At 52.4% G+C, this 26,906-nt stretch overlaps 1 protein-coding gene across 3 annotated transcripts in view; it reads right to left on the bottom strand.

The window, feature by feature from the left end:
* Cacna1i (calcium voltage-gated channel subunit alpha1 I) overlaps positions 1–26,906 on the bottom strand; it is a 116,124-nt gene that overhangs the window by 32,636 nt on the left and 56,582 nt on the right. For all 3 annotated transcript variants that reach the window (XM_036207532.1, XM_036207534.1, XM_036207533.1), the window contains exons 6-11: positions 21,201–21,360; positions 14,004–14,319; positions 12,993–13,085; positions 10,056–10,368; positions 7,115–7,524; positions 547–698 (exon numbers count right to left, since the gene is read on the bottom strand). In XM_036207532.1, coding sequence (XP_036063425.1) covers positions 547–698; positions 7,115–7,524; positions 10,056–10,368; positions 12,993–13,085; positions 14,004–14,319; positions 21,201–21,360 — 1,444 coding nt within the window. The remainder of the gene's footprint in view (positions 1–546; positions 699–7,114; positions 7,525–10,055; positions 10,369–12,992; positions 13,086–14,003; positions 14,320–21,200; positions 21,361–26,906) is intronic.

Here is a 26,906-nt window from a genome sequence, read left to right as displayed (position 1 = left end):
CTGAGGACCTGAGTTCAATCCTCAGTACCCACAGAGTAGGAGAGAAGTGATTCCTGCCAAGTTGTCCTCTGACCTACACACATGTGTGCATGCACACATGCCCATGCACACACGTAAAGAAAGACAGAGAGGAGGCAGCAGTCTTTGTCTGAAGCCTCACAAGTCTCTGAATGTCACTGTCTTGTCCTCTTTCTGAGGTTGCATGCTTCTTTTGATTATGAATGTAAACAACAAACCAGAGAATCAGCCATAGCCATGACTCCATGGACAATCAAAATAGCTGATATCTTCAGGTTGCACAATGATTGATGTAGCTGTTCCTGTGTGTTTCCAGCCCCTGTTTGGAACTCCGGTAGCCTCAGACTCACTGCTACCTCTACTGAGCACATTAATGCTGAAGCATGTATTACTAAATTACCCATTTGTTCAGTATTTGGATAACCGCCTGTCGGTAATGGTTTCCTTTATCATTCCGAGACTCCCTGTGCTGTTAGGGGTCGGGGCTCTCCCTCCTGCTCCTCAGCGGCGGGGTGGCGGGGTGCTTACCTGATAATGACAATGATGCTGTCAAAGATGTTGTAAGGGTTCCGCAGGTAGTCGAAGAGCCCGAAGGCAGCCAGCTTCAGGATCATCTCCAGGGCAAACATGCTGGTGAAGACAACATTACAGATCTCCAGAATGTTCGTCAGCTCCTCGGGCTGTGGGGGGTGGGGGTGGAGAATGTGTGACCCTGGTGGGTCCCTGTTGTTGTACCATAGTCTTTAGGGCTTCTTAGCTGTGCTCCCTTTGGATCCTGGGGGAGGGGCGGTATCTACTAAGAAGTGAGGCAGCCCACAAGTGGTGCTGGTACTGTGCCCTGGGAGGCATTACACTACCCATGTTACAGATGGGTCCGCCTCTCACACGCTGCCAGGAAGTGGAAGTCAAAGACAGGGCGCCTACCGCATGCCAGGCACAGCCCTAGGCACGGGACACCTCCACAGTGGCTCTCAGGGAACACCAAGAAGATCAAGGGGAGGGTCCAGAGTCACTGGACCCCCATTCTTCAGCCAAGGCCTCCCTCTACCCCTGGACTTGTTTCTCTCAGGGTTTTAAGAGGCAGGTGGCAGCTTGGAATGGAACCACTGAGGACCCTGCTTTCAAACAGACCGTGCCATGGGGATAAAGAAGATGGTTCCAGGCATGGACCCCTGCCTCTGAGCCTCCCTCCCCTTATCCATGAGCAAGGTACAGAGTACACAGCCTCATTTACTCCCAGCCTCTGGGTAAGGGCCAGGCAAGGAAGCTTTCCTCTCCACAGTGAAGCCTAACTTATGCTCAAGGGGACACCCCTGGCTCCTGCCTGAATCCTTGAAAAAGAATGGCCACTTATTCAGCCCTCATTGAACAGCAAAGCCTGATAGGCCACCACCGACTGTTCCATTTGATAACTAAGGAAACGGGCTGGGTGATGGGGACCGACTTGTACAGAACCACTCAGCAAGAATAGTAGATTCCACTGCAGCCCACAGTAACCCTGCCTGAACTAGACCATTCATTCATTCATTCATTCATTTGTTCACTCCTGGGTGTATCACATAGGTCTTCCAGGAGCTCGCACTGTGCTGGGCATATGTTCCTGCAGCGGGTAGGGGGATGCCCACTCTCTGTGACAGAGTCCCACAGATCACCCTAGAACAAAGCAAGCCCGTACTCATCAACACTGGCTAAGCTAAGTATGGCTTGGGGGACAGCGTTGGGGAGCCAGGCAGCCTCCTGCAGGAAGTAAAGGAAGAGAGCTGGGGACACAGGGGAGCAGGGCAAGGGCTGGGTGGCAGACAAGTGGCACCACAGCAAGCCATCCTCTGCCTGCCAGCACCCTGACTCCAAGCTCAGCCCTTCCACAGAGCAGCAGGGAACCCCAGAGGCCCAACTTTGAATCCATATGGCTTACAAGAAGAAAGAAAAAATTATGCAGCCACCAGCCTCCCATCTAGTGCCCAGGAAATCCAATAAAACCGCCTTATTCCTCTCAAGCCCAGATAAAAGAAGAGGGACCCATTTCCATCCGTAATTACATTTGACTCACAAAATGCAAGGGGAGAAGGACCCTGGGAAGGGTGTAGGTGGGAGGGATTCTGATGCTGCTCACCCAGCCCACCCAAGCCAAATCTTTGGAGATGAGAAGCGTGGCTGCTGACAGGTCCAGGATGGCCATCCGCTGGCTCTTAGCCGCATGCAATGTGTACACGCTCCCTCCAACCGTGCTGGAGCCTCAGCACTTCAGAAAGGTCACTAACTCGCCTCCCCCCTCCCCCACAACAGCTGTTTCTCCAGGCAGCGCACACCTGTTAATCTTTCTCTAATGGACCATCCATCTCTCCCAAGAGCATTTTTCTGGGAGAGAGGCAGGCTGGAGAGAGGCAGACAGATGAATATAGACACCACAAGTGGGAGGCCAAGTGGGGGATGGAAGGGACGGGGTAGAGATGCAGAGAGATGGAAGCCAGGCGGATGGACAGACAGATAGGGACATGGTGAGCAAAAGGCAGAGGCGAAAACCCTGACTGAGACATAAAGAAGAAGGTCTTGGGATGTGGCTCAGTCGGTGGAGTGCTTGTCTAACACACACGAGGTCCAAAGTGCAAGCACCACACCCATTAACTTGATACAGCAGCACACACCTGTAATCTTAGCACGCCAGAGGTTGGCGGCGGGAGGATCAGAATGTCAAGGTCACTGTTGACTATCTATTGAGTTCAAGGCCAGCCTAGGCTACAAGAGATCCTATTTTAGGAAGGAAAAAGGAAGGCAGATTGAAACACAGTGACATGGTGGAAGTCAGAGACATGCCAGGAGAGGAGAGATAACACAAACATCACAGACAGACAGACCAGCAGGCAGACAGACAGAATAACAGACCGTGAGAAGGCTAACAGGAATGCCTAACATGCACCCTGTGAAAGAGCAGGTGGTCCAGGTCAGAAAACACCGGCTTACATCTAGAAGGTACAGGGGGCTCATCCTGGCCCAATGCTGGGCGTAGTGGCCCCAGGCTGTCCAGTTTCTGGCCACCTATACAGGGGCAGATGAAAGAACACGCAAGGGTCTTTGAACCGGTCCAGGAACCCCTCAAGCCCAGCCCAGCACCATGGTGACAATGGCAGCATGTATCAGCTACGCTCCTCCCCCGGGTGGGTGTGCAAAGCACTTTTTATGCACTGATCATCTAAGCTTTAGTCATGCCTATGCTGTCCCCACTTAACAATTAGGACACATGGCTCAGACAGAAAGGGATGGTCAGGGTGAGAGTCGGGGTCACCGCCAGGAAGACGGAGTCTGCTCTGGAGTTGCATCTCCTCCCTCTGCCGTGAACCAGGTGCCACCACCTGGACACATTTTAGCAGTCTGTTCAGCAGACATTATTCCCCTGCTTAGAGCCCTCCCTGGATCCCCATTGCATTGAGGATAGAAGCATCCTGGAGGGCCCTGTTTGTCCATGGGCTGTCCACCACACCCTTGGCACACACCTTCTTAAAAGCTCTGGGTCCTGGCCCTCTGTACCTGTCTTTCTGACAAATGATTCATGGTCACCCTCCAAAATCCATCCTTAATGCCATCTCTTCCAGGAAGTCCTCCTTAGCTGTGACCCACGTTAGCGCCTCTTTCTCTCATGGGGCTCTCACAGAGTTAAAATGTCAGGCACTAAACCATCCCATAATCCTCTTCCCAGAGTCACCCTAAGCCTGGGTTACTTGACAGAAGGTACCCAATGAGCTCTGAGTCACCCACTACTGGGAAGGCCTGAACCAAAATGATCCTACATCCTAGATGGGGGGATGCCCTCATGGTGCCCATTCCACACAAGCCTCTAGTTTTTACTCTCCACCTTGACCAGCTTCACCGAGGCCAAGATGAGGCTTCAGAATGGCCCTGCCCAGCTTGAGAGGAGTCCCAGGTCTAGTCGGGGAGACCCTAAGACGGGGATGACTCCGAGTGTCTTCCTGGACTGTACCCCACCTCTGTTGTGATCATTCACAGATAATCTCTGCACTCTGCACCCCAGAGCCAGCCCTGCTAGCTGCTTGTCAGATCATCTGAGCAGCCTCTTCACCTTCCTCAGTTTCCCCATCTGCCTGCATCTTCCCAGTAGGGATGAGACACATACCCGCTTGCCCTCCAGGGCTTCTGTGAAGATGAAACCTGGGAGCCAAGTTGACCTGACTCTCCTTACAGTCCCACAACGCAACCAGAGACTACCCAAGGGGTGTAGGCTTCTCAAATCTCCCAGGATTCCTGGGGACTTCTTCTTGTGTGTGTGCTGGGAACTGAACCCAGGAAATGCTAGGCAAGTGCTCTTCCATCAAGACACACCCTGCCTTTGTGGGGCATTATCCCTCTCTTCATCAGACACATGCAAGTCCATGACTAGCTGACGTGCTTTTACCTGGGACTTCCTTCCAGGCCAAGCCCTACAAGGAATATTCACAGTCACATGAAGCCTGAACCAGCAAATTGTTCGTGGTGATGGCCCTCCATTATTTGAGCAGCAGCGGTCATGCTAAAGGCCATGAGCCTCTGTACTGAGCTCCCTATAATTAGGGAGGCAGGGGTGACAAGCCAGGACCTCACCACCCGTCCCCTTGCAAGTGGTACACAGAGTTCTCTGCAGGCCTGGGTGGGGTGCAGGGCCTAGTGGAGGCAGGGGGAAAGGGCCCGTGACACTCTCCCCTTTTTCCTTGCATGCCATCTGCATGCCTGGGCCACCTCTCACTGTGGGTGCCACCTCAGTGGGGGGGATGCTCAAAATAAACCTGGGGGCGGATCAGTTTCCCGCAGAGAGATGTCTGAGAGCCCAGGGCGAGGAACAAAAATACCGGCGGGTTCTGCACAGCTCTCAGCTGAACAATGGCTGCCACTTGGTAGTGCTTTAAAAAGAATGGTTTAAAAATGCTTCCTCCTCCTCGCTTCTTCTTTAATTAATTTTGGAGGCTCCAGACAGTGGATGGTAAACTCACCAGGCTGGTGGCAGAAGACTCAGACAAAAGACCTGCTAATAATGATGGAGTCATGAATGCCTACAAGACAACCAGAATCCACACATTTGCCCTTCCCGACCACCATGTGTGTGTGTGTGTGTGTGTGTGTGTGTGTGTGTGTGTGTGTGTGTGTGTGTTGGGGATGGGGTGAGGGGATGTCTGATAAGTAGGTAGAGACACTAGCTAGGTAAGCAGTTGACTTTCCCAGGGCCACCCTGTCTATCAGCAGAAGAACCAGGTTGGAATGCAGACCATGAATGAAGGCTATGGCCCCCAAGCAGTGGCCTTCCAAATGTGAAAACAGGAAGCTGTGACACCTGCTTGGAAAATATTGGTGAGGACTCAGGGACAACACCCTGCTCTTTCTAGGCCTGGAGCTTACTAAGTTTCCAGTATGATATGCCTCGGAGGGAGACATCTCTCAGTTGAGGTTGTAGATGGGGAGATCAGGGTAGACTCCACACTTGTCAGGTGGGGACTCCAGGTAGGAGGCAACTGCAGCGCCACCACGTGACTTCTGCTGTGCCGACGGAAGAAGCTTCAGCAGAGTTAGAAAGTTTGCTCAAGGGCCCCGGTGAGGTGGCAGCCCAATGGGTAAGATGTAATAAAAATGAACAGTTTTTGTTGTTGTGTTTTCGAGGCAGAGTTGCTGAGTATCCCTGGCTGTCCACGAGCAATCTCTTTATACCAAGATGGTCTCGAATTCAGTGATCCACTTGCCTCTGCCTCTCGAGTGCTGGGATTAAAGGCAAGCACCATTGTGCCCAGCTCAAAACAATATTTTAAAGAAAGGAAGCCTGATCAAGCAGGATACGACAGGGACAAGAGATGAGCCAGAAAAGACCCTGAGCAGACTCATACAGGGACCATGACTGGCCTGAGGTCAGGCTGGAAGTCAAAGAAAGAGCTTCCTTGGCTGTTGTCTTGGAGGCTTCAAGAAGGCAAAGACCAGTGGGGTCCAAACAGAACCACCACAGAAACATCCCTGGCTTGTAGCATCTGCCACTTTCCATGGTGTAAATTCTTTCTCCATAACCCATTTCAAACCAGCTATGATTTAACAACTGCTTGCTAAATTCCCAAGTGTGAGAAAATTGGCTCTCACCAACTGGTTCCAACAAGCCAGAGACAGCTCCGACTCTGGTATAGCAGGGTATAGACACCAGAGCCAGGCACCCAATAGCAGCTCTTCCCACAGCACCTTCCTCAAGGGTTTACCCAGACTGGGACCCTGAGGCAAAGTATAGTCCTCTCCTCTCACCAGCTTCCCCCTGCAGAGATCTCACCCCACAGCCCTCCCCAAAGATCTGTTTAATTAAGTCAGAATAGCTGGCAAACCGGCAGTACCAACAGAGTGTCGGCAGCAACCCCAGGGGCCACATTTAACTAAATTGAATGAAGCCTGTGCTTGGTGAGCTAATGAGCAGAGAAATGAAGAGAGTGACCCACTCTAGGCACAGAGAAGGGGTTTGCAGAATGATGGTGACACCATAGCCAAGGGGACTTGGAATCCAATTCCTGCTGGGGTGTCAATCTCACCACAGTAGGTGGGTTCAAGCCAGGTTGCTGGCTATCTGAGGGACCTCGAATCAGTGGGCCTGGCATAGCCATCTGGCAAGTGGGGGTGCCCTACCAGGCTGAGGAGCAGGCGAAGGAAGCCACACCCTCTAAAAAGGACTAGTGGACAGGAGCCAGGAAATAGGGTTACTCCAAATGGAGCCAGGATTAGACAGGCTGTTAGCCCAGGAGTGCCCTATGGAGTGCAGACTTCCGGGCAGCTTAGGAGGAACAGAAGCGGGCAGCCCCTGAGTTGAGTCCCAACCTCATGAAGTCCTGTCCTGAGCTGCACCCATCATCCATTCCTTCGGCAGATACCCAAGAGCATCTGCCCCCAAGTGTTACCTTGGGCAAGGCTTTGAAGCCATAGGGAAGGGTTAGACTACTCTAGCCAGGGTCAAGGAGATAGCTGTGGGGGTGGGCTCAGCCTGGACTGGATGTGCCCCCTCCACCCCTGCCCAACCTGAACCCAATGCTCCACACTGGCCTGCTTCTCCCACACCCCATACCCCCAGCCCAAACCCTGTGCCCTCGCTGGCCTGTTCATGGTGCTCGATGCCCATGCTGACAGTGTTGACCAGGATGGCCATCATGATGCCTCTGTTGAAGTACTTGCTGTCTACGATGCCTCTCAGCTTGGCTCGTGTCTCTCTCCACACGTCGCTACACAGTCGGGCTGCGCCATCCTCCTGTTCCTTCTCCTTCCCCAAGCCGGAGGAGGTCCCATCTTCACTGCTCTGGGGTCCGTCCCCATTGGCTTCAGCCTCTGCAGAGCCGCCGGGGCCAGAGCCTTCCTGGCCTGAGTCTGTGCTGCCCAGGCCTGAGGGCCGCCTGCCTGCCTCATGCTGGCAGCGTGGGCAGCTGCTGGGGTCAGAGGCCAGGATAGCAGAGATGGGCTGCACCAGAGTGTGGGGGGTGGGGTCCAGGGGACTGTGTCGCAGGCACAGCTCTGAAAGACAGAGGGCAGCATTAGTGTCCAAACCAGGTCCCCACCTCCCCCAAGGGACACTGCCTGAAACAAGCAGACCCCACCTGGTGGCCTGGTGCTTCTTGGAAAACCATGTGTCTCCACCACCCAGGCTTTGTCCCTGTACAGAAGCAGGGGTGGGAGGTACCCATATGACAAAGCTGTGGGATGATTGTCTTCATTAAACACGTGACAGGCTCATCACAGCACCTGGCACCTCAGTCCATGCTAACTCTTGGTCACCTTTGACCTTGACCTTGGGCCAGGCACTCAACAGACCTTCCCAGGCACAGTGATGGGGATCTGGAGCCTGCAGGTCTGAGTGGAGAGTGGACACCCCTCAGAGGAAGCTATGGTGGCTTTGGCATTCCCCAATTTGCCCAAGTGCGAAGCTCTCAGGGAGGTGGATAGCCCCAGACAGAGGCAGGCTCTTGCTCTGGGAGTTCCCAGGACTTTCCTCCATACAAGAGTCAGGCCAGATGGGTGCAGGGGCAGGAAAGATCACAGCAGATTCGGTCTGAGGCTTTCAACCCCTGGGCTGGCCTTGGATCCAGAAGCCAGCTCAAAGGGGTGTCAGGAGGTTTCCCTCTAGCTGGTTGCGTTTCTTCTTTTTATTTTTTTATTTTGTTTGTTTGTTTGTTTGTGCCGTGTAGCCCTGACTGTCCTGGAACTCACATGGACCAGGCTGGCCTCAAACTCAGAGATCCACCTGCCTCAGCCTCCCAAGTCCTGGGAGTAAAGGCGTGCACCACCACAGCTGGCTGGTTTCTTCTTTATGCTTTCCTATACTATAGTAACATAAACACATTTTGCTTGAATAAGATTATTTTTAAACGCTCTAAAGGATTTGGAGAAAAGCAGGAATTCCTGTGCTTCTCCACACCAGCCTCCAAACACTACAAAGCAACCAGATGCCTGAGCCATCCTACTCCAGCCTCGGGGCACCAAAGTTCCCCTCATCCACATCACCTCCAGACACAGGAAAAGAAGGAAAAAGGGAAGCCTGAGGAGTGAGGGGCACTGAAATGTGTAGACCTTCTCTCCACAGAGTTCCAGGGTAAAGGGGGTGGAAACAGCAAGAAGCCCTTTTTATCCTCACACCCCTAGATAGGTAAGAGCTAGCCTTGCCCAGACCCCAGCTCTCCTCTCCACTTGCTAGGCCAGCCCATGGGCCACCTAGAACCACATCTAGATGGCTCGTGTCTTAGGACAGTGGGCAACTGTCCAGCCTCTGCCGGTCTCTAACTGGCGGGGTAAGAGAGCTGGGAACATGGAGTTGGCCAGGCAGGGTCTCGGGCAGTAACTGTGGTCACCCACAGGCACAAACTAGTAGATCCCTTTGAGCCCTGCTCTGGAGAAGAGGTAGGTAGACTCGTGGCATTCAAGTTCATAAAGGGAACAGGACACGCCATGCTCCACAACTGCTCCAAGGAACAGGGCCCATCAACTTCTCAGCACCAACTGGGAGAGACTAGACCAAACCTGGAGTCCCCTGGTAACCTGGATAGCCTCCACTTAGGGTTGGGTGCATTCACAACTAAAGCTAGACACTCGGCAAGACCCAGCAACTCTGACACCCCATCTGACTGAGCCTTTCATTGACATACCAGGCCACTTAAGTGACTCACTCGTCTTCTTGGGCCTTGGTTTTCCCTTCTGAGAACTGGAGACACTGTTTTTAGTCTGTCCCCTTCTTCCTTAAAAGAAGCAGACTAAGGAATCAGTCTCCCCCCACCTCTCTCTTTCCGTCTCTCCCCTATCTGTCCTTGCAACAGGGTCTCCTGTGGCCCAACTTGATCTTGAACTCACTTAACTCACTAAGCTAAGGATGCCCTCGAACTTCTGAGCCTCCTGTTCTATGTCTAGAGCCACCAGGATTACCGCTATGCCGCGTGGGGCCTGAACCTAGAGTTTTCACACGTGCTCAGCAAGCACATTAGCAACTGCACTACATACCCAGAGAGTATCCTTTCTGAGCTAAACACCAAACTTACACAAACAGTCTGGTACCACTCAAGCACGAGGCAGGAGTGGGGTGTGGGCATGAGGGTCCCAATATACCATGACATGCACCGCCCATGTGCCAGGGGCCTGATGTCCTTACTCGGGTGTGCTGGTGAGCAGGGAACAGCCATGGGGGCCACAGTGGGAGATGGTGTGGGAGGTTACATAGAGGGAGCCTAGACTTTCAAGGCTGTGAACAATTCACTGTGTGCTTGACTTTCAAGTGTAGGTTCAAGGGAGTGGTACCCATGTTTGCCTACAGAACTTGGAAGGATTTCTCCAGGGAGAGGGCTAACCCACACAGGCTGGACAAGGAAGAGGGCAAGGAGAGAACTGAGCAGATGAGTCCTGGATAAGCCATAAGGGAAACACCAGAGCCTGGAATGAATCCCTGGGATCCCACATCTGATACCGACACCTCTTGTTCCAGCAGGCGTGACCCACTTGCAATATTGCCATTCTGAGACCCCAAGTAATGCCACGTGAGCTTCAGGGGCAAGGCCACTTACTGCAGTGGCTGGGCTCCTTGGCATGGGGCCCAGGCTTAGCAGGGGCCGGTGTCCCCGGGCCCGTGGCCTGGCGCCGGTTCTGCAGGGCCTGGTAGAGGCCCAAGGCACGGCGCTTGGCCTTGCGAAGGATGTGACAGACATATTGGAAGATCTCCTCATAGCAGTCGCCAGGCTCGGCGTAACTGGCCACCGTGCTGGAGGACAGGTAGCGCTGGCGCTGCTCCAGCATCAGCCGGTGCTCCCGCTGCTTGGTCTCTGAGAACTGGGTCGCTATGACAACGAGGCACAGGTTGATCATGAAGAAGGAGCCCACCTGTGACCAACAGGAGCAAAGGACAGGAGCAGGGACGGAGGGGACAGTGGGGCCAGGGAAGTAGAGAGAGAGAGGTAGAGCCAGCAGGAGGGCCCAGGAAAGGGAGGGGGCAGAGAGATGGAGAAAGAGTTAGCAAGAGCAGGGGACAGAGAGGAAGGCCAGAGAAATGGAAAAGAGGGAAGGGGACAGACCAGAGACACGGAAGAGAGGACAGAAGACAGAGCAGGGAGACAGCAAGGCAGGGACAGCCAGGGGACAGAGTCACAGACAGAAAGGGGGGAAGGAAGGAGAATGGGAGGGAGAGAAGAGAGAAGAGAAAGAAGAGGAGAAGGGAGGCGAGGTAGAGAAGACAGAGAGAGAGAGGGAAGAAGAGATAGAGAGAGCAGAATTGGGGACACGTGGGAAATGCAGAGTTGGGGGTGAAAATAGACAGACAGAGGTTCAGGGAAGGTGGAGGGGCCCAGAGAGACAGAAACACAGACACAGATGGGACAGGAAAAGATCACTGAGTCCTTGCAGGGGAAGGCACAGCCTAGGTGACTTCCCAGGTCAGACTAGGACTGAGCTCCATCAGGACCAAGGCCTGGCCTCACTACCCACCCATGTAGGACAGAGACGCTGAAGCCAAAAGGAAAGCCACACTCCTTCAAGTCAAAGGGTCCTGAGTCCTACTCACTGGCCTGGGCTTCTGCTGTGTGCTTGGAGGGGAAAATAAAGCTGGGTAGCCCCTCTATACGCCATCTAACTATTCCAATACCAGCCGTCTCCTCTGGTCCTCACTAACCCCGAATGAGCTCCTCTGGCCTGGCAGGAGAGAGGTGGCCTCCATCCTTCTGGGACAGCACCGACAGGTACCTGCAGATGGCTGCCCCAGTCACTACTTCATCCCGCTCTTCTCCCCCATCACATACAACTGAAGAGCTAAAGGCGTACAGGGCTTCCTGGCCCAGAGGACCCTGGAAAGCAGACTGGCTCTTAGACAAAAAGATGGCCAGCAGTCCTCTGCCTCCATTATCTTACCAGTAGCATTTCCCAAAGATCTACCCTGCCCCGGATTGGTTAGGGACACAGGAACCAGAGAGATTACACTCTGCCCTCTGTATGGTCACCCCTGGCAGGCTCCTACCTAGTCCTTGCTCAGCAGTGGTTGCCCTGGATGACCCAGGCAACCCTCATCCTCTCTGTTCCCCATATGTAAAGTCGGGGGACTAGAGCAAAATGGGTTCAGGACTTTCCTAACCAGAGGAGTACTGGGGGCTATCTGTGCAAACGAAGACTCCCACCAGCCTGCTGATGCCATCCTCTGTCCTGAGACAGGGGGACTTGGGATTCAAGTGACCCCAATAACACTAGGGCACATTTACTGACCACTCACTGGATACCAAGGGTATACAGGCTCCCGGTTGCATCCCCACTAACCCTCCCCATCACCTGGGAACTCAGTGTTATCACTGTCCCACCTCATGGAACCCGTAAAGAGCCTGCCTCGAGTCGCACTGTGAATAAATGGCTTCCTGTGGGAGAGGACAGAGCCTCCTGTCTTCCTCCAGGAAGTCACCCACATCCCTGTCCTCCTCCAAGTGACCTCTCCAGCCTCTCTGGGCTTCTTTCTGTCACGATACTTCTGGATGTCATTGTCACCTGTCAGCCCTTCTTTCCCAGACTGTGAGCTCCTTGGAGCTGGGCCTGGATCCCTGCTCTGTCCCCAGAACTCAGCTCATCTTCCTGGATGTTCTGTTGAAAGTAAGTTGATGAGTAGCCACTGATGCAGAATGAAATCTGGGCTCTTCTTTCTTCCCCCCAGGGTTTCTCCTGAATCCAAGGCCCCAGGCTCCCTGGGAAATCACTGAAGCTACATCACAGCAGGTGTGTCTCAGGCCAGCAGCCAGCCTGTCCCGACTCCTTGGTCAGGCTGTTACTCACGGGAGTCAAGCTTGCCTTCACTCAACACCAGGAAGCTAGAGAACCCAGCCTCCATGCTGGGGAGTGAACACAGCTCTCCCAGAGGCCTGACCTCCGTAGATTATGCTGAGGCAGAAGCCACAGGCAGCCAGGACAAAGTGGACACTGGAAAGTGGGAACAGGAAATACTGGCCTATAAGGGTGGATACCCCTGCCTCCATCACCTGACCACAGACAGAGCTGCAGAGAATCCAGAGTTCAAAGACTTTCCCAGAGCTCCACCAGGCCACCACCAAGGCCAATCTCCTAAACTATGTCTTGCCCAAGAACAAGCCCCATGCAGCCAGTCAAAGCATCTTGTCCCCACAGGAAAAATGGGGACCATATGGAACCCCTAGGAAGCTCCATTCTGGAACTCTACCCCCAGCTAAGGCCATGAAAGAATATATTCCTGGAGATTCGGGCGGAGATGAGAAGTGAAAGCAAGGGGCTGTGATGGATGCTACCAGCCACGGCCCTGATGAGCCCCTTCAATCACTGGCTGGTTGACTGCATTTAAAATATCCCTCCTTGGAGATGGATTGCCCACCCCTCTGGCTGCCTCCTATCTTGCCAGGCTCCTCTAAAGCAGGAGGATCCCTAGGGACTGCCCATCCTTCCCCTCCCTCCCCTTCCAGACTGAGTGCCCTGGTCCGTGATCCTGAACTTGCCCTGATACTTACTATGATGAGCAGGATGAAGTAGATGAAGTTGTAGAAAGAATGTGCATCCATCACGTAGTACATGATCTCCACCCAGCCTTCCAGAGTGATCACCTGCAGCAGGCATGAGGACAGGGCCGAGTCAAAGACACTGGGCCCTCCTGTGCACCAGGACTCAAGGCCCGAGTTCAGCTGCCCCCCAGCTCCGAATCTCTGATACGGCCCTTCCTGGGGTAGAGTGGGAGCTCCTTGCTCTCCTCTGCCCTTCCTTCCCTTCTTCCTTCTGAGGACACCAGAGTCTCACTGCACAGGGTCTGACTTCCCCGCTCACAGCCCTGGCTTATTGCCAGGCAACCAAGGAGTCTGCTAGTACAGTACCCCCAATATGAAGAGCATACTCAGTATGAAGAGAAAACTGAGGCACAGACAGGCCAAGCAAGACCCCCAGTGTCCTACAGATCCAGTTTCCGGAACGAACCCTGCCTAGTCTCCTCAAGGGTGTAGAGATGGAGTTGGTACAGGAGCCACAATGGTCTGCACAAAGTGGCATCATGGGCGCAATGGTCACAGGATGAAAGCATTTTCTACACAAGCCAGTCAGTCAGGCTCCACCCAGGACTGAGCCCCCAGCTGTCACTCCTCTAGGAATAACCTTCCTTACCACAGTGGGGCCTTGCTTCCAATAGAGCCATGCCCTGCCCCTGCCCTCTGTGAACAGAACTCCCTGCTCTGACTCAACCCACCTAAGCATCTGTAAGGAGCAAAGGCTTTGAGGGGAGCCCAAGCAGATTGAAATCTTGATGTGCTATTTAGTCCCCACAGACTCCTTGCCCAACAGGCATGTTTTTCTTCCTCCAAACCTTGGGTTTTCTATGTGCAAAGTAAGCAGGATGGAGCCTATACCAGCCAGCATGTGGAACAGACCTCAAGGAGTAGGTGACCAAGTCCAGCTCAAGACTTTACCTGCTGAGTGAGGTTGCCAGCCATCCCACCCACTGCTGGCTAACCAGTCATGTGCCTGCATGCTCTCACCTGGAAGATCACAATCCAAGCATAGCCGATGTTGTCAAAGTTGATGGCGCCCTTGTGAGGGTTGGCATTGCCCGTGCGGCAGACGTTGTAGTAACGGTTCCAGTTGACGCAGAGGCCACTGGCGTTGAGGTCTTGGCGCCCGGTCCCAAAGTCATACACATCATCTTTGGACAGGCAGCATTCTCGGCCCTGCTCCTTCAGCGGGGGGATCTCGTGGCAGCCCATGATGCCATTGTCACCCGACAGGGAGCAGATAAAGGGCATCTCGTCGTCCTCCTCTGGCTGGTAATAAGGGGGCAGGGCCACATCCCCTTGTCTGCCATAGAAACGAGCAGTCAAAGAATGGCAGGGGAGGGTCACCACCAGGTGTACCAGGCAAAGAAAGGCTGCAAAAGTCTCTACAGGTCTATTGCCATCCCTTTTCATGGTTCTCGCCTCTGAGGAACCTTTCCTGGAGGAGCCTTCCCTCTATAGAGCCAAGCCAGGATTCCCTGTGCTACACTGTGACCTAAGACAGACTCCACCCAGCTCCCTGGCTGGCCCAGGCCACACTGTCTGGACAGGTCAAAGCAAGTACTCAGTTAGCAGCTACTGGATTTTGCTGGGCAGCGGGTGAGGGAGTGTGCAGCCCTGGACCAGTCTCTTCTCTCCCTGGACATGGATTACCTCATCAGTGACACTTGATCATAAGCTCTGCCCACCACACAACCACAGATGAAATCCCATTGTGATCTATCTATGGCCCCCAGATAGACGGTTCAAGGGAAAATCATCCAAGCAGGGTTTTTTAAGTGACAATGTGCCCAGGCGTTGGTGGCACATGCCTTTAATCCCAGCACTTGGGAGGCAGAGGCAGGCAGATCTCTGTGAGTCCAAGGCCGGCCTGGGCTACCAAGTGAGTTCCAGGAAAGGCACAAAGCTACACAGAGAAACCCTGTCTTGAAAAAAAAACTGACAATGTGGGTGGGGAGTAGCCTTACAAGAGAGGATCCTGAGACTAGTGATGAGCCAGCGTGGCACTTTACAGAACAGGGGTTTTAATGGAGACCACAACACAGAGAGACAGACCCGTGTCTCAAGGCAAACAGAAGCCAGCACTCAGGAGACTGAGGCAGGAGAATTGTGAGTTTGGGGCTAGCCTAGGATAAGAACACTTGAGTTCATGGTCAGCCTGGACTGAATAACAATATGCTTTCCCTTCTTTATTTACTTGTTTGCTTGGTTGGCTGGTTGGTGTCCTTGAACTTGCTACATAGCTAGCAATGACCTTATACTCTAGATCCTATGACTTCTACCTCCTGAGTGCTGGGAACATGGGTGCACACCAGGACACCTGTCTGGAAATGCTATGTCAAAAAATATTCATTTAATTTAATTAAATACCCCCCAAAAAGAAAGAAAAATCAGGCAAGTTTAGGGTGGTGGTAGTGCATGTCTTTCATCTTGGTGCTCAAGATGCAGGGGCAGGAGGATATATGTAAGTTTAAGGCCAGGATGGTCAGTCTACATAGCAAGTTCCAGGACAGTCAAGGATACGCAGAGAGACCGTGTCTCATGAAACAAAAGCAAAAACCAACAAACAAAAAACAGCAAACAGAAATTGCCTCCTCTCATATGAATGGCCACATCAAGGTTTTATAATAAAGTGTGGGAAGCGTGTGTGCAAACAGGCACCCGCACTGTTGGTGGGAATGTCAACTGCACCACCCCTGTGGAAGACAATTCTAGAGCATTCTTTAACAACCAAAACATCACAACCAACCCCGCAAAGGCTCATGACCACCTGCTTCCTAAAGAGATCACTTCATCCCCTGCAGAAAGGCCGGACCGTACCACACATAATTCTGGCAAGACTGAATACACATTAAATAAATCAACCTGTCATCACTACGCCCATCACATACCACGTGCAAAATTCTTTGTGATCGAATAGGCCAGACTGAAAGATGAAGCCAGAAATCTTTTGAGAATGTTTTTTTGACCTCAGGCTCTGAGATGAGTTCAATATATTATAAAGCTGAATGAGATTGGAGGCCAAGTTTCTGCTGCTCAAAAACATCATTAGCAGAGTTAAACAGCTACTCCTTGGGACTCTTACCTATGAGTTCACTGTGTGAGCAAGCATACTGCTATTACTTATCCAACTGTCAATTTAGGTCATTTCTGGGTATGGGGCCCTTATGACTCAGAACTACTCTTGCAGACATGCTTGAGTGAGCATGAGCCAGAGCCACACTTCTTTTCTCGGGGTGTGTGTGTGTGTGTGTGTGTGTATGCAAGCAAGCATCTGAGGGGCGTTGAGGGGATGGTATTTGTGTTTTCTTTTTTCTTTTTTTTTTTTTTTTAACCAAGGCTGACTTCCTAAGGTCTTTCTGACAAAAGCATCCTGAACACAGGAATTGCATGTGAGCCACCACTGCCAGCTGAAACTCGACAGCTGTAATTGTCTTTTCTAACTTTACAGTGTTGAAGGCTGAACTTGGGAGCCCCATGCACGCTAAGAGAGTGCTCCGCCAATGGAACCATACCATTGGCCCTATCCAGCAAACCTTTCTTCTGAGCAAAGCCCCGGGGTACCACCTGGCAAGCTGAGGGTGTGTTTAGCATTGGGTCTGTCCAGCCTTGGACAATGGATCCTGAAACCACCCTGAAGATCCACTGAGACCCCTGAACACGACTGAACATTCATCGCTTGCTCTGTGTCTGTGGCAATAACGGTCCTCATTTAAACCATCCTGGTGGGGTGCCATGGTACCTCACTGCCATTTCAATTCCAGCTCTCTTAAGCCCTGCAAGGAGAAGGACCTCTTCAAATACTCACCCGCCACTCCTACAGCCCCTTGAGGGATCTCTGGTAAGGTCTTTTGGACCATTTTTAATTAGATCCTCTTTGGCTTTCTTATTGGTGTATGTTTATATGCTCTGGATTTGAGTTCTCTGGTGGATGAGTGTACTGCCGTTTCTGTTTCAATCTGTTCTTTTTTTGGATTTAATTACTGCTGCAAACCTACAGACATCTTAAACTCACAATTCTTAGAGGTTTCCAGTTCACTGTGGACATCAACCCAGATGGGAGGTGGTGTCTCTGGGTCCACAAGTGATGGATGGAGAGACTTGGGAGATCTGGGACTCGGGGGTCGGTGCATCTAGCATTGATGGGTGATGAGCTCACCCCTATCTGGTAATTGATGACCACTTGGCCTTACTGAAAACCCTCCTGCCAGCCCTACTCTGTGAACTCAGAAACCCCAGGGCAGCTGTTCTAGCGGCCAGCCTGTAGCCAAGCACTGGTTCAGATGACCAGCCCTGACATGACAGCCCAGCCCTGTTCCCACACTTGCTCACTCCCACCCTCCCTCCACTGCCGTGTGGCCGAGCCTCTCTCCCAGGGTTCTCGGGACACTGCTACCGCCAGCCTTAGTTAATCAAATGCTTGCCTTACCTAAGGACCTGAGTTCAGATCCCCAGCACCCACGTAAAAATTGGTCATGGTGATATGTGCCTATAACCCAGCGCTAGGGAGGCAAAGACATGGGGGGTGGCTCCTGGAGTCTGCTGGCCAGCCAGTCTGACCATACCAGTCAGTTCTAGTTTCAGTGAGAGACCCTGTGTCAAAAAATAAATAAAGTGGAGTACAATCAAGAAAGCCCCCCCCCCAAACATTGCCTCTGGACTCTACATACATGCACACATGTATCACTGGTACATATACACATTCAGACAAATCAACAAATAAGGATAATATGCTTCCCCCACAGGATGTTGGAAGGTAACTGAATTGGTCCTGCTGAACACAGTGTCCAGGGTGTACTAAGCACCCTACAAATATCAGCTATCTTTCTCCATGACCAGATTCAGGCCCATCCTGCCACTCAGGGCTAATTTATTAAGAGCTGCCATCCATCATCTGTGGCACCAGACTGAGGTGAACTCACACATACCTATGACTCCAGGTGCCATTCCAGTGCCTTCCCAATAAATGAACAATCACACACACACACACACACACACACACACACACACACACACACACACCAGGAACTTCCCAGGCTGCTGGAACATACATGGTGTCACACAATGGTTCACTCCTGCTCAGTGCTTTGTGGAGTCAGACACTGTCCTAACATTCCACATATTCTAATTTGGGTCATTCCCAAAACAACTCTGTGGTAGGGAAACTGAGGCAGGAAGTTGCTGAAGCCACATGACTAGCAGGTGGCAGAAGCCGAGTTTGACCCTGAAGTCCAGACTCCATTGCTGCGCTCCCCACCTGCATGGCAGTGGAGGGAGACTCTGTCATAAATTAACTCCTGCCTCGGCCTGTGATCCAGGAGGCATCCAGCAGTCTTGACATTTCAGGTCCAGGACAAAGTTGCATCCTTAGACATCCCACAAATCCTCTCTTCTCAGCCCAACATCGTAAGTCCCAGTACACATCTAATCCTCCTAGAGTCAAGACGAAGGAAAAGAGAAGGGCCTGACCCTAAAAGTGGCAGACAAATGTTTGTGATGATGCCCGTGCTCTGAGACCCCTACAGCCAGGAAGGAACATGGCTGTGTGACTCTGTCTTTCCCTTCTCTAGGCTTCAGGCCCTGTCTGCATAGTAACGGCTTGGACCGAGGTCCCCAGAGGGCGCAACGCCCACTTGTGTGTTCCATCTAGGAAGTGTCCTGCTCTGCCCAGCCTGCATGACTCATGAGCTTGTTCAGAGTGTCTGGCCAGGGGCTGAAGGTGTGATGTGAAGCCTCCAGACAACAAGCTGGTGGGAAAACAAGCCAAGAGGACATGGAGAATTCCCCATCGGGTACCTGTTGCTCTTGTCTATGGCCAGGCCTGGCTCACCAGATCGTGAACTGGGGTCTGGTCAGAGCCCATCTGTCTGAGGCCCAGGAAAGACCTACTTCTTTGCAAGCCCTCCTTACCCGCTACTCTGCAGCCTGCTCTGAGCCAGGTCTTTTGAGTTGAAGTCTGACCCTGACTCCCTCTATGGGGTCTGCAGACCTGGGATAACCTTGGCTGGGCTCTCTTTCCAAGCCTGGAATTTACCAGCCTGAAGTATGGTCATCCTCTCTCCAGTGAGGCCTGTAAGTCAAGGCCACCTGCCCTGAGAGCATGAGACTCGGTACTCAGGACAGTCACCCAGCCTTGCCAGGTAGGGCTTGTCCCTAAGGTTCTCTTGTTCCTCTCATATTTGGAAATCCTCTTCCATGGGGGCCAGCTACACACTGGCCCTCTTTAATGCTGAGGCCCAGGCATGTCCACAGCACTGTGCGCCCATCTCCCCTTACCACGGTCAAGGCTGGAGCCACCTCTCAGGGTCTGAACAGGACAAGGGAGCAGCCAGCCTCCAACCAGCACATAGACTCTCCTGCTGCAAAGCCAGGGAGAGCCAGTCTTCTTCCCAGCCTGCCTTTATGCAGTATCAGCATTCACTCATTCACTCTCATTCATTCATTCATGACCTCATTCATGCTATCATCTCAGTTAGTCCCTCATTCATTCGTTCTCTCATTCATTCATAGTGAACAAATTAGGGCCCTATTCCAGGTCCTGAGAAAACAGTGAGAACCAAATATTCCTGGTCTAGTGGAGAACTCACATCCTAGGAGCCCCCAAGACCAAGTATGCAACTGCTCCAGAGACCCCCAAATACTCAAGCTGACAAATGGGATCACTGCAGGAGAAGATCAGCCAACAAGGAAGTTTAGCAGATAGTACATCCACTGCTTGGGGAAGAGATAACGATTGTCCAGCAGAAGGTGATGTGAAGGCTGAGCCCAGGTAGTGAGACAGGACCAGTCACAGGATGCTATAAGAAAAATCCACATGGGACAGAGGGGGCGTGGATGTGCGGGGAGCACCCAGCACCAAGAGCTCACACACATGCTGCTCTCTGAAGGCCCTCCCCTCTTCCTGCCCTGACTACTGGCCTCTGCTGAGCACGCACATAAGTGTAAAAGCCCCTCTTTCACTATCTATGAGGCCCTCATCCAACAAAGTGCCCGTTCTCTGGCCTACCCAGGTACCCCACAACACAGCAATGGGGAGGTAGGCCAGTCCCTACCCAACTTTCTCCTCCTGTTACATCACATTGTACCTACATTCTAAACCCTGAAAAGGGAAACCGATCCCAACTCAGGCAGTGTCCCTACACCACCGCATCCAGAAGAGGCACTCAGCCTTGGCGACCAAACCCTGGTGCTCCCGCATGGGTGCCTTAGCTCAACAAAGGGCAGACCCTGCGTACATCTGCCAGGTTAAAACAGGCATGATCACTATTTCATTTCAGGCTCCCTGGATCCTGGCACACAGCAGCAGCCCAATAGCTTGTGGAAACTTGAAGCCGAAGCACCCTTTCTTCCAGTCACATAGTGTGTGCACATGCACTGGGTAGCCCTCACCACTTAGGAAGAAGGGATTCTGAAGACATCATTTTCAGAAATGAAACCCACCTTTTAAGCAGATCGTGACATTCTACCTTGAGGGGCACCTGGCTCCCACTTTAGACCCAGCAGCAGGATGTGAGTTGATCCTGTGATAACACACACACACACACACACACACACACACACACACACACCTCCCTGGATGATTCTGGAACTTTCTTTCCTTCCAATGTCCAGACCTCCCTCTCTTGCCCTATCCAGCCTTCCCAAATTGGCCACTCTTATTTTGCTGGCCTGATTCTCAGTTAGCAAATGAATTAGCAAGACGCAGGTCAGAGTGAGCAGGAACAGAGCAGGTTGGGGATAGGGGTAGGAGTGGGGTGTGCCAGCTAGTTTTTTATATCACATGACACAAGCTAGGGTCTTCTGAGAAAAGGGAATCTTCATGAGCAAATGCTTCCATTGGATTGGCCTGTCTGCAACTCTGTAGCGCATTTTCTAGTGATGATTGATGTGGGAGGACTCAGCTCACTGTGGATAGTACCACCCCTAGGCTGGAGGTCCTGAGTGCTATAAAAAAGCAGGCTGAGCAAGCCATGAGGAGCAAGCCAGTAAGAAGCACCCTTCCATGGCCTCTGCATCAGCTCCTGCCTGAGATCCCTGCCCTACTTGAGTTTCTGTCCTGTCTTCTCTGGATGATGAACTGCAAGCTGTAAGATGAGATAAACCCTTTCCTCCCCAAGATGCCTCTGGTGCCAATGTTTCATCAAAGCAATAGAAGGCCTAGTTAATAGGGGGTAGGGGACTTACATGGTGAAGTTCTCCTCCAGGAAGCAGCGGTTCCGCAGCAAGCCTGCCCAGAGCTGCACACCAATGATGCCAAAGATGAAGAAGACGAAGAAACAGAGCAGGAGCACATTTCCCAGCATAGGCAGTGTGTCGAGCAGTAGGTTCACCAGGATCCGCATGCCTGGAAGAAGAAGGGCAGAGAGGATAGCATCCGAGAAGTGAAAAGAACAGGTCCAAAGGCTGAGGGACGGCTGGAGGAGAGATGGGGTCTCCTGCCCCTGCTGGGGACTGCCAGAGGACCTCTCTCCTCCATGTCTGCCCCTGTACCCACAAAGCCAGGAAAATGGCTCTGGGCCCTGATGCACTTCCATAAGATCATGGGTGAAGGAGCAGACATGTATGGAGCCCTTTATTCGGTGATGAGTGCACAAATATGCTCTCCTCCAGCCTTCATAGGAACTACAAGGCTGGCAATATTAATATTATCTCCTCTTTATTCAGGAGGTTCTAAGAACCGACTGGAGCCCCACAGCTAAGAAGCAGGAGGATGTTAATTTAAACTGTTGCCTGACACTGAGTCCAACCCTCCTCATATGTCCAATCCTTTTACCTACTGCTTCTTGAAACACCGTATCAAACACCCATCCATCTGCCACAGTCAGCCCGTGACATCTCATTCTACTGAGCTGTCCAGACCTTTTCTCGCCCAACCTGTCACTCCCCCGCTCCAGGCAATCTCAACAGCTCCTAGCCTAGGCTGCCTTGTACAGTTGCATGTTATACAACCCTAATAGGTCTTACTTGCATCAACAGCTAACCCTAATATTTATCTGTTTACCTTCCTGTCCTGTCTACTGGGCTGTAAGTTCCTGGGGACAGGGTCTGTGTCTGAGCCACCTCAATATTCCCAGAATATTCTCAATAACCCAGAAGATAAGCTTCATCGATGTTTGCTCATGAACAAGACTGGAAAAGAGTGGAAGGTCGGAGAGGGGAGGAGTGAAGAAGGATGACAAGTAGGAGAGTTGTTCCTGTTGGATTTTGATTTATCCCAGTGTGATGCTGAGGTGGCTATAAATGAGGATAATTATCATGGATTTGCATCACGAACTCAGCGTGGAGTGATTTCCAATCAATAATTAATGCCCACCCCCATCTTCCCTCCCCACAAAACTAGGTCAGCGTCCACTCAGGAAAAGCAACGGGGCTCCCTGGCAGGCTGCGTCATCCAACTGAGAACAGCCGGGGCCAAGGCTCAGTCCCCCATTGCTTTACATCCACCCCCCAACATGGGAACAAGGGGTGTTCACTGGGGGAGACCGGGAAACAAAACAGATCCCCACATGATCCCCAAATGGACCAAAAGACTCACGTCAGCCAAGTGCAGACCTTTCTGGGACTGCAATCATTCATTCATGTATGCATGCATGCATTCATCAAACAGGAGATTGTCATCACTGAGAATTCTCCTCAGAGCTCACAGCCCAGCAGCAGGGGCCAGGGACAGTAGTGTTGAGCAAAAGGATTATTGCCAAGGACACATTTGTAGGGAGGCTGAGGTGGAACTGGGCCCTACAGGATGTGAAGAAGCCCCCAGAGGGGCTGAAGGAAGTCTAGCTGCCTGAAGACAGGCCTGGGGTTACTGGAGAGGGGTCAAAGAAGTCGCAGGAGGAGCTGTGTAGATGACTAATCAAAGGCCTGTATCACCGTCACCAGCAGATCCCTGAGCAGGCACAGCCCTTGAATGGCTCTGACTCTGCGAAGTGCAGTCTTAGAGTCCAGGCAGAGGCAGTGAGTGGATGGAGAGGCTGGACCAGAACTACCCTGAGGAGGCTACAGGCTCCTCTCACTCCACGTGCCCGAGACTCACTAACTAGCACAACGCCAGCCTGACTACTCCTGGCTGTTCCCAAGGGTGGCCTTTGTTGCTCAATTAATTACATCTCCCTTGTTCTCCAGGATATTGAAATTCTGAGCTGCCAGTTACTTTCCCTGAACAGCAGCCCTCTCCCTCCGTTTCCCTCTGCCCAGGGACCCAGATCCTCTCGCAGGGTTCCCTAGGGCCTGGGGAGTCCCGGGGCCACAGAGGCAAGGTGTAATTAGGTAATTAGGAATTTAGCACAAATTGAATTCATCCATGGCTGCCCAGGGAATTGGGACCACAAGATGAGGAGTCAGGAGAGGCTCTGAGGAGCCTGGCTAAGCCTTCTTTTACATACTTGGTATAGTGAGTAGCCAGGACCGGCAGGACACTGTTGATCTTCCTCCAGTGCCCTGGTGCCAGGCACATGAGAAAGGAAGAGGTGGGAAAAAGGTAAACAAACAAACAAAAAAAAAAAAAAAAACAGAGGCATGGACAGAGCAATGGAAAGAAATGGAGACAGAGAAGGGGGCATGGGTAAGACTTGGGAGAAGGGGACAGAGAGAAAGGTAGATGCATGGGAGAAAGAGCCATCTTCAGACTTCTCTCTCTGCAGGCTTTCTCCTCCTCCAAGCAGCCTTCGTGGGTTCTCACCATACCTGATCAAAAGTGCCCCTCCTAAAGCACTGCTGCCCCCATCACATTCTCCCTCTCTTAGGCTGGGCTTACTTAGGGCGTCATAAGCCTGGGTCAGGAGCCAGGTGGCCCTTCATAGAGATAGGCTGTCAGTGGCCCCAAGAGTGTAGCTAAGGACCTGTTCCACAGGCAATAAGAGACAGAGGACACAGGATATCTGATGTAGATCCAACCCGGGTGACACCCAGCATAGACCAGATAAAGAGGTTCTAGTCCCAGCTGGGTAGCAAATCATACCCCTCTGGAGCCACAATGGCCGTAGTAGCCTCATTTATAGGCAGGCAGTTTCCGTGTGTGCACATGTATTTGATTCAAGGGCATGCGCGCACTTCTTCTCCTTCTCCTCCTCCTCCTCCTCCTCCTCCTCCTTCTCCTCCTCCTCCTCCTCCTCCTTCTTCAACTCCTATCAGGGTGGCTCTATGTCGGAGGCAGGCCTGGCCCATGCCACTGTAGACCCCAGCTTCCTGCCTCCCTCCTGGCCAGCACATACTCAGAAGGGCATCTCACTCCTTTGGTTCTCTCTGTCCTGGGGTCTCCTCTTCTGGTCCCTGGGAATGGGCTGGTGCCTGACTTGAGCTCATTCTTCCTCAGTCACACCACTTACTACCCTGAGTGACTTCTGTAGGTTCAGGACTCCACTGACCCAGGCCAGTCGGCATGCAAAGCCCACGTTCCCCGGTCCTGCCTCGGTCCTGCCCAGAGCAACAGCCCCTCGGGAGACAATAGCTCAAAGAATGAAAGACTGATGATGTAGGCTGCAGAGATGACGCAGCGGTTGAGAACACCGAGGGGCTGCTTTTCCAGAAGACCCGGTTCGATTCCCAGAACCCACATAGCAGCTCCCAACCATCTGTAACTCCAGTCCCAGGACACACACAGTGCACAGACATACATGCAGGCAAACACCCATCCAGACAAGTGACAGATAAATAAATGTTCCCCCTCCACAGCTACAGAACAAGAAGTCTGCCACCACTGTACACTGCTCTGGGCCCCAGGGACTCATCGGCTTAAAAAATAAAATAAAATCAGATGAGGCCAGATTGGTGGATATTTGTAATTCCTCTGCTTAAGTCAGTTGAAGGGGAAGAATTGCCTCAAGTTTGGACCAGCCTAACTATAGAGGAAAACCCTGTCTCAAAAGTTAATTAACTGCCAGGCAGTGGTGGCACACCCCTTTAATCCCAGCACTCAGGAGGCAGAGCCAGGTAGATGTCTGTGAGTTCGAGGCCAGTCTGGTCTACAGAGTGAGATCCAGGACAGGCACCAAAACTACATGGAGAAACCCTGTCTCAGAAAAAAAAAAAAAAAAAGTTAATTAATGAATTGAAATAAAATAATAAAAATGAAATTAAAAAAAAAAAAAAACAGACAAAGCTCCTTGCCCCATCAAGCACACATGAGAACAGACAAGCCTGATGAGCATGTAAATCTGTCCATTTGTCCAGAGGCACCAACTGTGAAGATGGGTGAACCAGGAAAGGGGCGGGCTGCCAGTTAGGGTCAGGGTATGAAATAGGGACCAGAAAAGCAGATTACTCTGAGCAAAGAAGCAGAGGAAGTGAGGAGTCATGTCTGCAATGAGGAACTTCAGGCAGCAGGAGCAGACAAAGGTCTAGAGAACAGAGCAGGCCAGAGCAGAAGGGGCCGCCGGGAAACAGCTCACAGGATCCTGTGCAAACACCCAGTGAATGCCCCCATGGTATGAGCCCTTATCTTTATGGAGGACAGGCTCGTGGGCTCTGTGACCGGGAAAGCAATGGTGGCTGGGGTGGGACCCAAGAGGAATAGACTCCCCCTCCTCAGCCTCACAGTTGAGGTTACCCCAGCCACTCTAAGCCCCCTTCACGGCTCCTCTGTACTTTGCCACTGGGCATCTGATCCATCTGCCCCTGTGTGTCCTGCCTGTCCCCATCCGGCCATTGCCCACCATTGTGATAAGCTAAAGGACAATAGTGCCAGGTCCAGACGACATAGAGTGGTGTGGAGACACATGGAGGATCCTGGAGATACTGGAAAGGTGGGACCAAGCGGTGAGGCATCGGATGTGGGAGAGAGGAAAGAGTCGGGGAAAGCTTGAAGGTTTGGGGTCACAGAGCAGCTATCAGTGGAGACATGTGGAGTTTGGGGTGCCTCACTGTCCATCCTCATGGAGTTGCTTCATTGGGCTCACAGTGTAGGGTTCGGGAGAGAAGGGTCTGGTCTAGGAATGTGCCATGAGTAGCATCAGGGTAGATGGTCGAGCTGGCATCAAAACTGATACCATAGTGGCAAATTCCAGGCAGGGAAATGAATATAACTGCTCCACCCCAATGCTAAGAGATGGACCCAGAGCAGACCCTCCTCTGTAAGAGAATCTGGGGGGTCCCTTGGTGGCCACTGAGGAGATGGCAAGAGGGAGGTACACTTCCTAGCAGCCATCTCCTCTCCAGGACCAAGGTGCTCCACAGACAGGGGCTGTCAAGCCAGATTAGCTCGGCCACTCCGCCAGGCCAACTCAAGCAGAAATCACAGGACATGTGCCAGCCTCAGCCAGAGGCACAACCCATTGCCGGAGACAGAAACAGCAGAGAAAGAGGTGTGCCACGATGGTGGCCTGGCCCCCAAGGCTGCATACTTTCTGATCTAGCCAGGTTGGCGGAGGGCACTGAACAGCCAGGAGAGGAAAGTGCTGAGCACAAGGAGAAGCCGTCTGCTGCCCTGCCATTGCCAAGCCAACTAATCAGAGGCACGACAGGAGCTGGGGAGGCCGGGCCAGGCAGCAGACGGTCGGACTGCCAGGGTCACAATGGCTGGCACCAGCCCAGCCTGCAAGGGGCATGTAGGTTGAAGGCAGACACCAAGTCACAGAGAACCCTGTCTTCTTCATCCCACAGGCCTGGAGTCCCTCCCCCAGAGCAATGTGTGCCCACCCACAGTGTCCCAAGCAACCCCCATCCTTCCAAGATCCTGTCACCCTCCTCTGAGAAGTCTCCTCAAAGCATTTGCAATGCCTTAGCCCTGCCCCCTGGACCCTGTCCCAACACCTGGGGCTCAGGTGTCAGCCAGTGATGAGGGGCTACGGATAAATCTTCATGCATCAGTAAGGGGCTATGGGTGAATCTTTTCTTTGATCCTAGCTCTAGGCCTGGCATGGTGACCCCAAGCAACAGTACCTTAGATGAAGATCA

Source organism: Onychomys torridus, chromosome 16, assembly GCF_903995425.1.
Source record: "Onychomys torridus chromosome 16, mOncTor1.1, whole genome shotgun sequence".
NCBI classification, from domain to species: domain Eukaryota; kingdom Metazoa; phylum Chordata; class Mammalia; order Rodentia; family Cricetidae; genus Onychomys; species Onychomys torridus.
Note: the sequence above shows the minus strand (reverse complement) of the source record. Positions and strands in the feature narration are given on the sequence as shown.